At 35.4% G+C, this 14834-nt stretch overlaps 1 protein-coding gene across 2 annotated transcripts in view; it reads right to left on the bottom strand.

Moving 5' to 3' along the window:
• Positions 1 to 14834, bottom strand: part of LOC136025025 (probable sodium/potassium/calcium exchanger CG1090) — a 107793-nt gene that overhangs the window by 77700 nt on the left and 15259 nt on the right. The window contains exons 1-2 of one of the 2 annotated variants that reach the window (XM_065700665.1): positions 14294 to 14356; positions 7324 to 7545 (exon numbers count right to left, since the gene is read on the bottom strand). In XM_065700665.1, coding sequence (XP_065556737.1) covers positions 7324 to 7390 — 67 coding nt within the window. In that variant the 5' untranslated portion in view covers positions 7391 to 7545; positions 14294 to 14356. Of the gene's footprint in view, positions 1 to 7323; positions 7546 to 14293; positions 14357 to 14834 lie in introns of those variants that run through there. The other variant, XM_065700664.1, reaches the window with a different exon arrangement.

The following is a 14834-nucleotide window of genomic DNA, read 5'->3' on the forward strand; positions in this document are numbered from 1 at the left end:
GGGTTTCTAGCTCTTTTTTGAAACTCCCGTGGATTTGTGTTTCCAATAGACTTTTAAAGTTTTACTTTTAAAATAAACCTAAATAATAGTTACCACTGGTGAATCAGCTTTAAATAAAAAAAAAACTCTTTAGATAGGGTTTTTAAACGAACTTTTAAACTTTCAGTTGCTAGAGGCCGTGGTTTGCTCTTTTTCAGGTTGCTGCTATTGCTACAACCCTGAAATTGCCTAATTTATGAATAAAGTTTGCATGTGTATTGGTCCCCTCACTTTATCTCTTTCTTTCCCCCATTCTATTTCTTTTTCCTGAATTTCTGCTTTCTCATCTTTGTCTTTTTGTGTCTATGTCACTCAATCTTTATAAATGACTTTTCATCCCCATTGTTATTGCCTCTTTTAAAGACACCCAAATTCCATTTAACACAAGTGAAACTCCTTGGAGTAATATTTGGAAAGCTAGACATTGATCTCTTTAATGCCAAAGACCTTCCCTTCAAAAAATTCTGGAAGATGTATTGCACTCGCTACCTCTTTGTCTCCATAAATATGTAGAAAAAAGCGACATTAACACATTTTCCTTTTAGCTAAAAGAAGAAAATAAGAAACTCTAATATGAGAATAGACAGTTAAAGACTGGTTAAGGGAACGGCATGCTACGTAATTTCCCCTGCTCAAAGGTGCACTAAAATTGCACTTAAAGGTCAGCCCAATGACCATTCCTGCCCATCTCTTATACATTTCTCCCTTTTTTAATTACGTGAAGTTGAAATGCGCTAAAATATACCATTAGATTTATCACTCAGTGTTATTTCTAAGTGTAACAGTCATCGCTGTCACAACAATATTACGAAGTCTTAAACTGCCTCTGAAACTGTATTTCTGTTGCCCTATGTAGAGAAGAAATTTTTCTCTGATCCAACTGAATGTGATGTAACTTCTAAAGTAGAAATGCCTAAAATATATACCAAATACCATATAATAATACCAAATACCTAATACCAAATACCAAATACCTAATAAATACCAAACCACAATTTGAAAATCATAATTGTGTTGCGAGAGCAACACTTTAGTTTTGTCCCGTTTTTTTTTTTTTTCCTATGCCGCCGATGTCGGCTTATTCCTGGAAACTGGTAAGGGTCTAACCTTTGCGGTTTTTACGGAAAGTGTGGACCTCAGGCCGGATTGATGACTATGGCATTACATTTTGGAAAGTTCCGCAGAACTCTTGCCTGGGGCCAAAAAGGATGGTTTTTGCTTGTCCACGAGCCAGAGCCTACGGTGTGCGAAGTAAAGTGGAGTTATGTAGCCTATGTCAGAGAGGAGTATCTGAAGTTGTGCAGCCAAGCTTTCGTTTCATCAAACCATGTTTCTGCTTTCGAGTGGAAAGCTCCGTTCTAGGCAAGCAGGGAGGCACCACTTTCAAATTGAAGATGGACTAAAATCTATAAGTGTTAAATATATGCGGCAGTTACCCGGCCCCACAGCCAACATATCTTCTTTGAGTGATAAACAGAAAAATTTACAGAAGCAAAAAAGCGGCATTTTCCCACGGGTCCGAAAGTGCTGCCGTGATTTTCGCTGGGTTTATCATTTGTTTTTTTTTTGGACTTAGGATTGAGGTAGAGAAATGTTATCAGATGTACCTCTTAAACTTTAAAAGTTCTGTCATTGCTAAAGAAATTGGAGCTTATCCTTTGCTACTTTCTAAGTGGTGACGCTAGAAAGTTAGCCTACGGCAAAAAATCAACTTTTGAACTAAGACAGATAGAATTTTTTTCGACGGTAATCGATAGCTCTTGATGAGCTGATCAAAGTATATGTCATCTATTTTTTGATACAAAAATTCTTTCATGAGATATACTAGTTTGAAAGTTTCAAGGGGTTGACAACTTTAGTAGTAGGGTACACACTGAAACCAAAAATAAGCCGATAAAAATTGTGAGACATGTAGGGAACTTGTAAGGGAGGTCAGCTGTTAACTCATAATCATCTTCGGCAGTGAGGGGTTTGCAAATTTTGCTATTTGGTGTACCTATTATTTGTTTCCAGTGCATTTGATGATAAGACCGAGTTGGTTCCAGTGGTAAGACATGGAGGGGACTTGTAAGTAATAATCGTCTGTTAGGCCACAATCATCTTTAGTGAAGAGGGGTTTGTAACTTTTGCTAGTTGGTGTAGCCTACCCATACTCACTGTAACCTAGAATTAAGTGTTTACGCAACGGGTACAAACGATAACGTATAACAACGAGGCAGTTTCGTAATAATTAATTGAGTGTCATCTATGGTATTTTGATCCTGAAAAGTTACGGATAGCTTTATAATACCAACTAGATTATATAAGATATTGTTCCGAGTCTTGATCCGTCACGATGTCTACGATTGAAAAGGATAAAGTTCAACTGGCTGCAAAGTCAATTTAGTCCCTTCTTTCGATATTCTTTTGTTATTGTTGTTTTTTCAACGCTGAGGAATAGCCTTTGATCATGTGATTACTGATCGTGTTCTTCTTTGAACATAGCGTTTTAAAAGCTTCGATAGGGTGACAACTTCAGCGTTTAACCGATAGCACAAAAACAAAACCAAAGTGTTGTTCTCGCAACACTTTATTCGGCGAAGCCGGACAAAGATTGCCGCAACACTTCACGTTGCTCAGGCAACGTAGGTCCAGTTTTCTCTTTCCTTCGGAGGAAAAAATCCATTTTACGCCAAAGCTGGGCATGGCTGAATCTTTTGGTCTAAATATCTGAGACGCATTTTATCATTTTTTTTTTTTTTTTTGTTTATTAGAGGTAAATACTAGATAGTGTTTTGATTGACCCCAACGTTGCACCGATTTATAGCCGGCATGTAAGTAAAATTCCCTGTTCCGGGGGAATGGTCTGGGGAAAATTTTCAGTGGTGAAAGAAGTGTCTGAATCGATTATTCGGATGTAGAGGGGAGGGAGTTTCTGCAGGAGAAATTTTCCATGGTGGAATTTCCGCGGGAAGAACTCTCAATGAGGGTAATGGGAATTTTCTGGGGATAATATTCCATGGAGGAGAGGGGGGTACCATTATGATTTGAAAAACGACCAGGAATGAAAAAAACAAGCCCTTTTGAAATGAACGTTAGAAGAATTTTCCAGAAAAAATTGTCCGGGGTAAATTTTCCGCGGGGATATTTCAGCGGGAGGAATTTTTAGTTCAAGAGGGAGATTTCCTAGGGAAACCTTCCAAGAAGAGGGAGGGGGATTTTGAAGCATAGTTTTAAAAATAATTAGAAAGTAAATTTTATAACGCGAAGTTTTTTTTCACCTGGGAGTAACGAGCAACATTAAAAGTTAAGGCAAAGAGAAATTATTCCGTGTAGATGAGAAGCTGCCCCCTCTCCAAACCCTAACCCTCTAAGCTAAATTTTAAATTTTCGTTCCAGTTCATAGAGAATGACTCTTGAAACACTAGGGCGGTTTAATTGTAATAAGAAGAGTTTAAAACACTAAAACACTTTAGCAATGGAATTTGTCCATTGTTTCCTTATAGTATGTGTATTGGGATGTATAAAGACGTTTTTCGGGAAGGGGTGGAATTTTTCACATGAAGGAGATTTTCTGCAGTGGAAATTTCCCGTGGAGAGGGCTGAGCCTTATAGAGAAAATTTTACACGGAGGAATTTGGCAGAATTCCTACATATTTGCCCTTTTTCCAGAATCCCTTTTTATTTGTATTAAATAAAAAAAACTAGTTTTTTTTTAACTGAAAGTAAGGAGCGACATTAAAACTTAAAACGAACAGAAATTACTCCGTATATGAAATGGGTTGCCCCCTCCGCAATCCCTCGCTCTTTACGCTAAAGCTTTTAATTGTTTTAAAAAGCAGAATTGTGGCAAAGAGTCAAACTTTAGCGTAAAGAGCGAGGGATTGTGGAGGGGACAACCCATTTCATATACGGAGTAATTTCTGTTCGTTTAAGTTTTAATGTCGCTCCTTACTTTCAGTTAAAAAAAAACTAGTTTTTTTTTATTTAATTTCTGAACGTTTTTGAATTAATGCATGTTTGATTTTGGCTCTCCGCACATAAATTATTAAAATGAAATTTGTGCATTAATTCTTGTTTTGGCTAAATGGCTTTCTCTTAGTTTTGATCAGACGATTTTGATAAATAAGTGGTGGGAAAGGAGGCCTAGTTGCCCTCCAATTATTCGGTTACTTAAAAAGGCAACTAGAACTTTTAATTTTTAACGAACGCTTTTATTAGTAAAAAATACACGTAACTTAAGAATTAACTTACGTAACAAACTTTTATATTCTTATATTTCTGATTATATATATATGAGGGGGTTTGTACCTTCGTTAATACCTTGCTCTTTACATTGAATCGTAAGTTTTGTCCCAGTTCTTTAAGAATGACCCCTGAATCAGAAAGGCCTTAGAATAAATAGTTGAAATTACTAAAAATACTTAAGCATAAAGAGCGAGGTATTTATCTCCTCCTAAATACCTCGCTCTTTATGCTAAAGTATTTTTAGAACCCCTCATATGCGTAATAATCCTGTTCGTTTTAAGTTTCAATCCTACTCCTTACTTTCAATTGAAAAAACTTTTCATGTTTATTTTTTCATTGTTTTTTTATAGTAATGCTAGAAAATCCTGCGCCCTTTTCATTGAATTTTTCTTCCCCCATGACATATTCCTCCAAGGAAAGATCCTCCCACATAGCCCTCTCCCCTCAACCCCAACCCCCAATCCAAAAAAAACCTGAAACGTCTGTACACTCCCCAATAACCATTACTATATGTAAACACTGGTCAAAGTTTGTAACTTGCAGCCCCTCCCCCAGGGATTGTGGGGGAGTAATTCATTCCCAAAGACATATTTATTATGGTTTTCGCCTACGTGGAACAAAATGGCTATCTCAAAAATTTGATCCGTTGACTTTGGGAAAAAAGTGAGCGTGGGAGGGGGCCTAGGTGCCCTCCAATTTTTTGGTCACTTAAAAAGGGCACTAGAAATTTTCATTTCCATTAGAATGAGCCCTCTTGCAACATTCTAGGACCATTTGGTCGATACGATGACCCCTGGGAAAAAAAACAAAAAAACAAATAAACACGCACCCATGATTTGTCTTCTGGCAAAAAATACGAAATTCCACATTTTTGTAGATAGGAGCTTGAAATTTTTGCTGTAGGGTTCTCTGATACGCCAAATGCGATGGTGTGATTTTCGTTAAGATTCTATGACTTTTAAGGGGTGTTTTCCCCTATTTTCCAAAATAAGGCAAATTTTCTCAGGCTCGTAACTTTTGATGACAAAGACTAAATTTGATGAAACTTATATATTTAGAATCAGCATAAAAAATCGATTCTTTTGCTGCATTTCTTAGCATCAAATTTCCATTTCTTAGCATCAAATTTCCATTTTTTAAAGTTTCGTTTACTATTGAGCCGGGTCGCTCCTTACTACAGTTCGTTACCACGAACTGTTTGATTAATTTCTCTTGTTTTTTTTTTTTATTTATTCACTTTTAAGATTTACCTCATGCCATTAACCGTAATTTATCATGCCCTTGGTCATTCCATTCCTGTGCTCTAGTTCCCAGCATACTTCATTGTAAAATATTCATTTTTCTACCATTTTAATCTTAGATTAAGGATTGTCAGTTTTCATCTTTCGAGTAACTCAGTATGTCACGTCGCGAAGCGGAAAAATATTTGGAATTAAGACAATTACATTACAATTACAAACCCTTTCTTCCTTCATAAAACGGCCTCGCAATGTCCTGTATCAATCAAAAATTTGAATTGGCTCAATTTATGATAGCATTGAATGAGCCATAACAGTTAATTTGTTTCGAATTTTGTAATCTAAAAACCGGGAGAAAATTACGTTTAATTACTTCTATTTTTATTATTATTATTATTATATTTTTTAGCGCAGATGAAAACTTTAGCTCAGATCAACGATTATAAGTTAAGAATATTTCTAAAAAGCCACGAGTTGACAGTATATTTTTGAACACTTGCAACCAAGGCAATATTTTGCTTATTTTATTTTATTGATCACTGTCGAACTAATGACAAGAATGACGAAAAATAAAATAGGTCAAAGCAATGTAAAAGCAGTAAAATCCACAGGCGAATAACACAGTAAAAGGTCAAAAACAGATTTTGCGTTCTTAGCTAAAATTGGGCCGATTTGATGAAACTAAGAAAATGCAAAGTTTACAAATTTCGTATTTTACCATATCCGTTCTACAATGAGTTTGGAATGTAAATAGGAAATAGGAATGTTATTCGAGAGTGGTGTCCTATTTCCAGTTCTATGGATTATTTTGGGGGACTTTATCTGTAGGATCACGACAAAGGCTATGGGCTAGTACAGAATCAAACGGGAAATTAAACTCTTCTAGACCTTCTACGACGGTATTTTGCTGTCGTAGATGAGAATGTTAAACAAACTCAATGAATTTTTGGAAGTTTCGGATTTTATAGGTGTAAAAACAGGTTTGAAAATCAATGTTAATAACACTAATTTGTTTAGAATAGAAATAACTGAGGGTGAAGAGGTAATGCTAGGTAACGAAAAATCGATCAAGTAGATAGCTTTTCTTACCTGGGTAGCATTTAAAGTAAATCTGGTAGATGTAGCGTAAATGTAAAAAGCAAAATAGTGAAAGAACAAGTTTGTTTATTCATACCTTATATTTTTTAACTATAGAAAGAAAACTGTATGGACTAAGATTAGAATTTTGGAAGCCATAGTAATGACAGTGTTAAAATATGTTTCTGAAACATGAATGCTCCGAAGGGCTAAGGAAGATTTGTTATATAAACGACTGATAGTCTTAAATGCTCCCTTAAATTTTTTTTCCAAGAGCATCACTGACCGCTTAATGAGAGTGAAAGAAAGGTCAAGATGGGTAGGCCATGTTTTACTGATGAAGGATAACAAATTGACAAATATTACGCTCTATGGTCATCCATCTGGGGCCAAGCGCAAGTGTATTGTCACCAAATATGGTGGGAAAAGGTCTTAAGGAAGGTTTTAGAAGGAACTGGAACTTTGCAGGAGCTGCTAAAGACTGAAACTTAACACTAAAGCTTGAATAGATTAATTAGGAGGAAGAGATTGTGAAGTTGTGTTGACCTCAAGTGGCTTGACGCTTCAGTGAATTGTAAGCAGTAGGCCTAGTAGTAGTGACATTAAAAGTTATTAGCCTTTTTTAGTTTTTCCATACCTTTTTCGTATAAAATATTTTTTTTACAGAATTTGACATTAAACTTCTAAAATTATGAAGACTTATGGCTATTTATTCTGTATCAAAAGAAGAAAAGAAACTTACTTTCACTTATCCGTTCCAGAGAAGGAACAAAGTAATCGTCACAGATTATTGATAATGAGACAAACATGTAAATGGCAACAATAAAGTGAATAACAACTGCTCCCTTTTTGCGAGCATTCTGTGAGATCAGAGGATCTGGAAATTCTTCTATTGAAGGTGGTGTACAGTTTCTACCCCTTGGCGTCCTTCTTATATTTAATTTAAGTAAATGTCGGGATCCATCTGTAAATAGAATTAGAACTTAAAGTATTAGATTGTCACTTCGTAGTCTAAAGTGATCAAGCATTCTATCTATATGATTGAGTCTACCATTGTAGGTATACGAATGCCAATCAATATGGGAAAGTAACCATTGTAATTTAAGCACTATTTATCGTTGTACACATGTTTACTCAGACCCAAGCCATATTATGAAAAACTACTTACTGCATACACAAAATTACGTGAAGAAATAAAATTTAAGCATAACTATGGTGTCAATAATAAATCTTGTTCGTTAATTTCTTGGGTGGAGAATCCTTCAGCTTTAAGCAAAGACCTTCCAGAATGGATATTTAAGGTACAATTTTTGGAAATTAGAAAGGAAACAAGGTTAGAATAGCAACTTTCCTATCTTTATTATGAGTCTGGCAAACGATTCCTAAGACAATACTTGGGAACACATTAGTGTCGATACAGGCTTTTTGAATCAATTTCTGATTATCTAAATTTCCCACTTATATGGTACAAGTAAGAACATTAAAACCAAGAAAAAATGTATGTCATTCATAAATTACGGCCTTTTTTTATCAACAGGTGTGTAACAGGGCTGACTATTGAGTGAGTAGGGCATCGACACAAACAGGACTAGGGAACGACTAAATACTAAATAAATAAAAATAGAGACAAAAATACACTTTAAATTGACATCCTATCATTAATATATGGAATCATCAAATTAAAACTGGAAGAGCTAGCGAAAATTATAGTTACAGTAAAAGTTTTGTTTTTAACTGGTAATTAATTGTAATCAATTAAATAAAATATCTGAAAAAGTCTTTCAAAATGGAGGCAGCATTATAGTTTCGTCTAAGCAAAAAGCGAAGTGCCTTCCGTCCATTATTTTGTTTCCCACCCGGCGACTTCCTAGTGATGAAAAGATCTGATAAATCTGGGAGGAGAATCCTTTGATTGGAAATTAAAAGTTGTGCTGCCCTTTGTAAGGGTTGAAAATGACTGGAGGCAATTTGGCTGTGACGATTAAAAGGCCGACAAATATCATTTTTGTAACTTTTCAGGAGAGCCAAAAACTTAAATAAGTTTTTTGGCTATGATTGTTTTAAAGACTGAAGCTAATGGAAATAAAGAGAACATATTCTAAACCGATTTTTAATGCTTACTTAAGGGGAATAAATCGAATTCAAGCATTCCCAGCAAATTCAAAATTATTTTATTTTACGGTGTATGTCTCCTTTTTCCTCGAGAAAAAAGGAGACAAATTACAGGTCCCCGTATCACAGCTTTGCTTAAGATAATCTTCTTCTCTCATTTTGAATTACAGCAAGGCCAGATAAAAAAAAAAGAGACACATGCCGCTTAGCACCGAATGTATCTTTTTATCTCAGTAACGGTACTAGAGAGGACAATTCTGACTGCATCATTCAATTCCTCTTGCTGAGTTTCCCCACGACTCATACATAGCTCATTTTCAACAAAAATGCTATATTGAGCCCTTTTAATACCCAGACTCATTTAGCCCCCCTCGGATAGTTCCAAAATGTTAGGGAGCAATCTTATTCGAAATATTCAAAGGTCCAGTAAATAAGCATCTTGACAAGACATGAGAAAAGAACCCATAGAGTGAAGACTGTAAATAACGAAAGATGCCAATTATAATGAAATAGGATTTCCAATTGAAAAGTGGACATGTCTATTTGGGTCTGTAATTATATTGAAGCATTCAATGATGATTCTCTGAACCAAGAGGCTTTAAGCATTTTGTTGGGTGAGGAGGAAGGGTGTTAGGGGATGTTTATTGATATAAGCCTGAAAAGTTTTTTCCATGATAATCTCAAACTGACAGAATATAGAGTTACAACAGCATAGAGCTTGAAAAGACGCTTTAATGAAGGTGGTTTGAGAGTGGAATTTCCATATTGACAGAGGTGAAGACCATAGGAAAACGGCTAAGACTATGTTAAAATTCTGGAACTATGTTAATAATTGTCAAAAGGTCATATGTAAATATTTCAAGAAGGGCTAAAACATTAAGTTCCGAATTTTCAATAGAATTTTGAGAAAGATGTTGATATTAATCAAAAGATATTATGCACATTCAGGTTGTCAGAAAGACATCTTTTCCACATAGCACTTAGCAAATGTTCACACCAAAGTCATAAATAAAAGTTTTGAAAGAGTCAGAAATAAGAAATCTGAGTGATTCTCTTTTAAATATTTATTCTCTTATTCCAGTTTCAATAATAAATAACCTTTGGAACAGTCTTCCAGGAGGATTGGTCGAGCCGAGTATATGCTATCCTCCATTCTAGTCGGCCTTGAGGAGGGTTCTTTCTAGTATATTATCAATAAACAACTGTTCAATCGAAGTGTTACAAGAACTGTTCCAGTCCTTGATTTCCAATTGAATGAAATTTATACCATAATGAAGCGTAGCCAGAGACAATGCTCAGATTACCTTGTGCAACTTAAGAATTATTCTAATACCTAAGCCAAAATCCTGAAAACCTCGAGAAAAGTTCGTTAAATAACAAAAATAAAACTTTGGCAATCAATCACGGACACTAATCTAAAAAAACTTGCCAAAAAAGAGGTTTTTAAAAGAAAAGAGAATGAGCGATATGAAAATTAGACGAGCAGAAATGAAGTCCTATAATAACTCAAACTTAAAACCACCAAGGAGTAATATCAATGAATAATTGAAGCACAAATATGCATAAATTAATATAAATAATCCGATCAACCTTAAGCACTGATATAGATGAATAATATATTCTGAAGTGACCGTCCTAAAGTGTTTCAATTTCGCTCAACATTCCCCTCAACATTCTCTGAAAGATTCACTTGAATGCCCTTCGTTTTATGGACACTATAGGTCAAATATGCTGACCTTACTCAATTAAAAACGCTATACGTAAACGATAGGTGAATCACATAACTTACAGCCCTAACCCCTAGGTTTGTGGAGGAAATTGGTTGAAATCCGAAGAGATATAGTTACTGGACCTAAAAAGAAATGATTGGATGTATTTTGGAAAATAATGGGTGTACGAGGGGGTATGGTTGCCCTCCAGTCACTTTTGAATCATAAAAAGAGCACTAGAACTTTCAATTTCCAATCCAGTGAGCTCTTTCTGAAGTTTTTACAACTTCCATACGAATTAATTTGGTGAAAAAAAATATATTACGTACACATCGCTCTTTAGTTAGGCAGCACCATTTCACTTCCTATGAAAACAATGAAAATTGGAAGGTATTAATATAATTCATTTGATAGTATTGTTCGTATGGTACTTTAATTCGGAAACAATTGAATGAAGATGAATATTTTTCGAAATGCTAAGTCGGGCTTAACCGCCCTTTCATGCGAGGAAATGTGCCCAAAAGGTCTTTAGCTAGGCAGCACAATTGCACTTCCTATGAAAACAATGAAAATTGGAAGGTATTAATATAATTCATTTGATAGTATTGTTCGTATAGCACTTTAATTCGGAAACAATTGAATGAAGATGAATATTTTTCGAAATGCTAAGTCGGGCTTAACCTCCCTTTCATGCGAGGAAATGTGCCCAAAAGCCCACAAAGTGCCCTGTTTGGCTTCACTACTGCTTCCCTGGGTTTAAGTTAAGTGGAGTTTACTGAATGGGACCTAAATGAAGTTGAAGTCCAATTGAAAATTATATAAATAGCTATTCTACTATTGGTAATAGGTGTCTAAAATAAGAAAAATTATTCTGAATGTGTCTCTCCTTGCAAGCGACTAGTGGAAAAAGAAATAAAGTTGTAAGAATTGTAAATCTAAGAAATATAATGAAAAAGAAATGAGACTTTTCACTGGGTAAACTTAGTATTTGATCCAATGGCACGTTAGGTTTAAGTGGACACAAATAAAACCATAATTTTACTCGGCATTTCTGTTTGTTTCCATTTTCTCATGAATTTCCTAGTTTTTTTTGTTGCTTTCTTATCTGTATAAAAAGATACATTTTTTATCATTCTCTTTCTAAGACTATCTCTTTTCTGTCTAAGAAATACTCCATTTGTTTCATAAGATATTTTTTCCTGGCATACATCCATGGGTAGTCATCAAGCGTAAAAAAAATCTATAATTTATTATTCGCTGCAACATAATATAGCGAGAGACGTTTCTTACGGTTTAGAAGAGGATAAGAAACTTCCGATTCTGCAATTCCAAGGAAATGAATAGATAGATATGATCGATTTTTATGTTGATAAGTGTGACAAGCTATTCAATTTTATCCATGAATATAGTAAATGTGTCTTTGGCTGTTCATAATCTATTCAGTTGAAATTAAACGCTTCTATGAAGGAGACGCTTTCTATGAAGGAAGGTCAATGTTCCATTCTTGTTTAATTATGGACCCAATTAAGATTTAAGACATCCATTTTGCTTAAAAAATATATACCAAGCATGTGCTTTATTATCCCAGAAAATGCATTTTTGGCTTACCTGTTAGACTAATAACAGAGGAGACAAATTGTGAGGGATGTACAGAAACTTATGCCACCGAAAATAACAAGGCACAAGGAATATTTGTTTCTTCTAATCAGACGTTCAGCAAGGTAATTTAACGGCAATAGGTCATACGTTGATTCACCTATGGTATGCTTGCATGCATAATCATTTTCAGAGGTTTTGACATTAAACTCTATTGTTTTTGTCATTAGAAAAATAATGCGTTATTTATCAATTCAAATACCACACTCAGAATCGCTTACATAATTTTTATGTTTATTTCTTCGTCAACTTCGTCATCTTCAGAACTGAACTATAAAGCAACAACTGTAGAATTTAATACAATTAACCACGTTCAAGCCAATCTGCCAACTTGCCTGTCAATGGCGGCCAGTGCTTATAACAGATCTTTTTGAAGCAATTTTTCTTGAAAAAGCTCCTGCCCAAAATCTAAAGCGCATCCATTTTTGGATTCTAATTCCAGTGCGGGCACTCAGCTAGGCAATCCAGAAGTTTAGCCTGAGTTTCCAATATTTCCAGGTGACAGTTTTCTGTGGTTAAATCTAATCCAGGCATTTTTTGCCAGAGGTTGAGTAAAATTCTAGATGGTCAAAATCAAACCCAGGCGATGTTTATGGATTTTAAGGAATTTCCAGTCCGAAAGATTCTTCAATTTAATTTCTACTAGAAGGGCTGAAACTTAAAAACGAAACATTGTAAATATCTAATTATTATACAAAGGGAATCTTTTCACTTTGATATTTCAGAAAAGGAGGTTCATCTCATTAAATGCCGCTATTAAATACTAACTTTGTCTCATAGTAATAATCAGTTTTTGTTTCCTTTGGTAAAAATATTCCCTGCTCCAAAGTGTAAATACGACCTTGTATATTATATCTACGTGGGAAAATGATAGTGGGAATTGAAGTAGATCATTAATTCAATTATTCAAACTGCAAGTTTCTTAAGCACAGCGAAACTTACCTAGTAAAAGTAGTAGTAATTATGACCGCACTAGACCCTTAAGGTCCAAACCGGCAGTGCAGATCTCTGTTTCGTGGCTCTTCAGCCAGGAAGTGCAATGGTGGGCTGGGGCCCAGCCATCCTGTGCTTTCCCACATCCTTCTTATTTACCTTCCCCAGATTTCTCTAGGTACCAATTCAAAACTGGGTCGACTCTGGCTGAGCTTACAGAGTCACGCCACTGATCCCCGCCCCAAACCAGATAACTGACTATGTCAGGGATCGAACCCATGCCCCTTGGACAAAGAATTCTCAGACCAGCGTGTCAACCACTGAGCCAGAACGGCTTAACAACTGAAACTTACATAGACCTCAAAAGAAAGAAATTAAAGTCTAATTCCAACACTGCTTCAATAGGGAAACTTCAATGGACGAGTATAAACCATGTTTTATCTAAAACTATGAATGATCTTCCTTGGAATTTGTAACTTAGGCCATTTCAAACTACAAATGACCAATTGAAAAGCTTAATTTACCTGGTTGGCAATATTATTCAAGAATGTTTATGCAGTGAAGACACAAAAAGTAAAACAGCCAAGGGGTTATTGTTTTTTTTAAACTGAGAAAGTTTAAAAATTGGAAGATGCATCCTAGGAATAGGATTAGGAAACCAAAAAACAGCAATGACTAGCTAATAGCTACTTCTTAAAACTTCTGCAACACATATATCCCACCGTTCCTATGACACGCAAGGGGCTATACTGGAGCCAATTGGAGTTACTAATCCCATCGTATCTCGTCTTTTGAGATAAGAACTTTCCTGGAAACATCGCAGGCCAAAGAATATTGTCTCAGCACTGCGACGGTCCCATCTCGTAAATACCGTATCTTGATGTTGTAATGCTGCGGTTGTGACCAGCTGGCGGGCAACATGTGATCATTAGTGTAAAAGTTTAATGGACAGTTACTTGGTATCACAGTTCTACATCGACATTTGATTATTATATATTGATTCAAGTTCGAAAAACCTTCTATTATTTCAAAATGAGTGGTTTTACACTATTGCAACTTGAATGAGTTAACAGCAATGATATGAAGACAAGAGCCCCCAATGTAGCAGTTGAAATTGGAAAGAATTGTTGATAAACATTTGAGGGGAAAAATATGTTAGGTAGATATTTTATATCTTTGAGTAAATTTAAGTCGGAAGAACAATTATGTTTTGCGGCAAAAGTGAATAAAATGCGCCTATCCAGACTACAATATGGATTGAATGCAATCACGAAGCATATTGAGGATAAAGAATTGGCTCACCTCGTGAAAAGAGAGTGAAAACGAATATATATTATTCTATTAGTGCATTCCTCACAATAAAAATGTTCTATAATGATTTTTTGTTTTGTGGTTCGATATTTTAGTTTGTTATTTACTCCTCTCCCTAGGAACCAATAGGCGTTGAGAGTTTGCACAAAGCAGAGATAACCTCAATTCTTTGGCCTTGTTATTTTAGTCTGTAATCAGCTGTGGGAGTGTCAAGAATAAAAAATGGATGGATGTGAGAAATAAAAAATCATGAGGAATCTTGAAGAATCAAACACTTGCTGAGCCGTTTTGAGATATTTCTAGTACACTCTTTTGACGACTAGCATGCGCATTATGCATTTTAATTTTGTTAAATATCCCAACATCTCTGGAAAGTTCCATCTCGATACCCTGAGGCTTTTAGAGACCCAGGATCAAACATACTCACGTTTCTCAATAACGAACCTATATGCAAACAACGGATAACTTTCGTAACTTACAGCCCTTGCCTCAAGGGCTTCGAGGGGCTATCGCATCCTCGAAGGCATAGCTA

Source organism: Artemia franciscana, chromosome 3 (assembly GCF_032884065.1).
Source record: "Artemia franciscana chromosome 3, ASM3288406v1, whole genome shotgun sequence".
In the NCBI taxonomy this organism is placed as follows: domain Eukaryota; kingdom Metazoa; phylum Arthropoda; class Branchiopoda; order Anostraca; family Artemiidae; genus Artemia; species Artemia franciscana.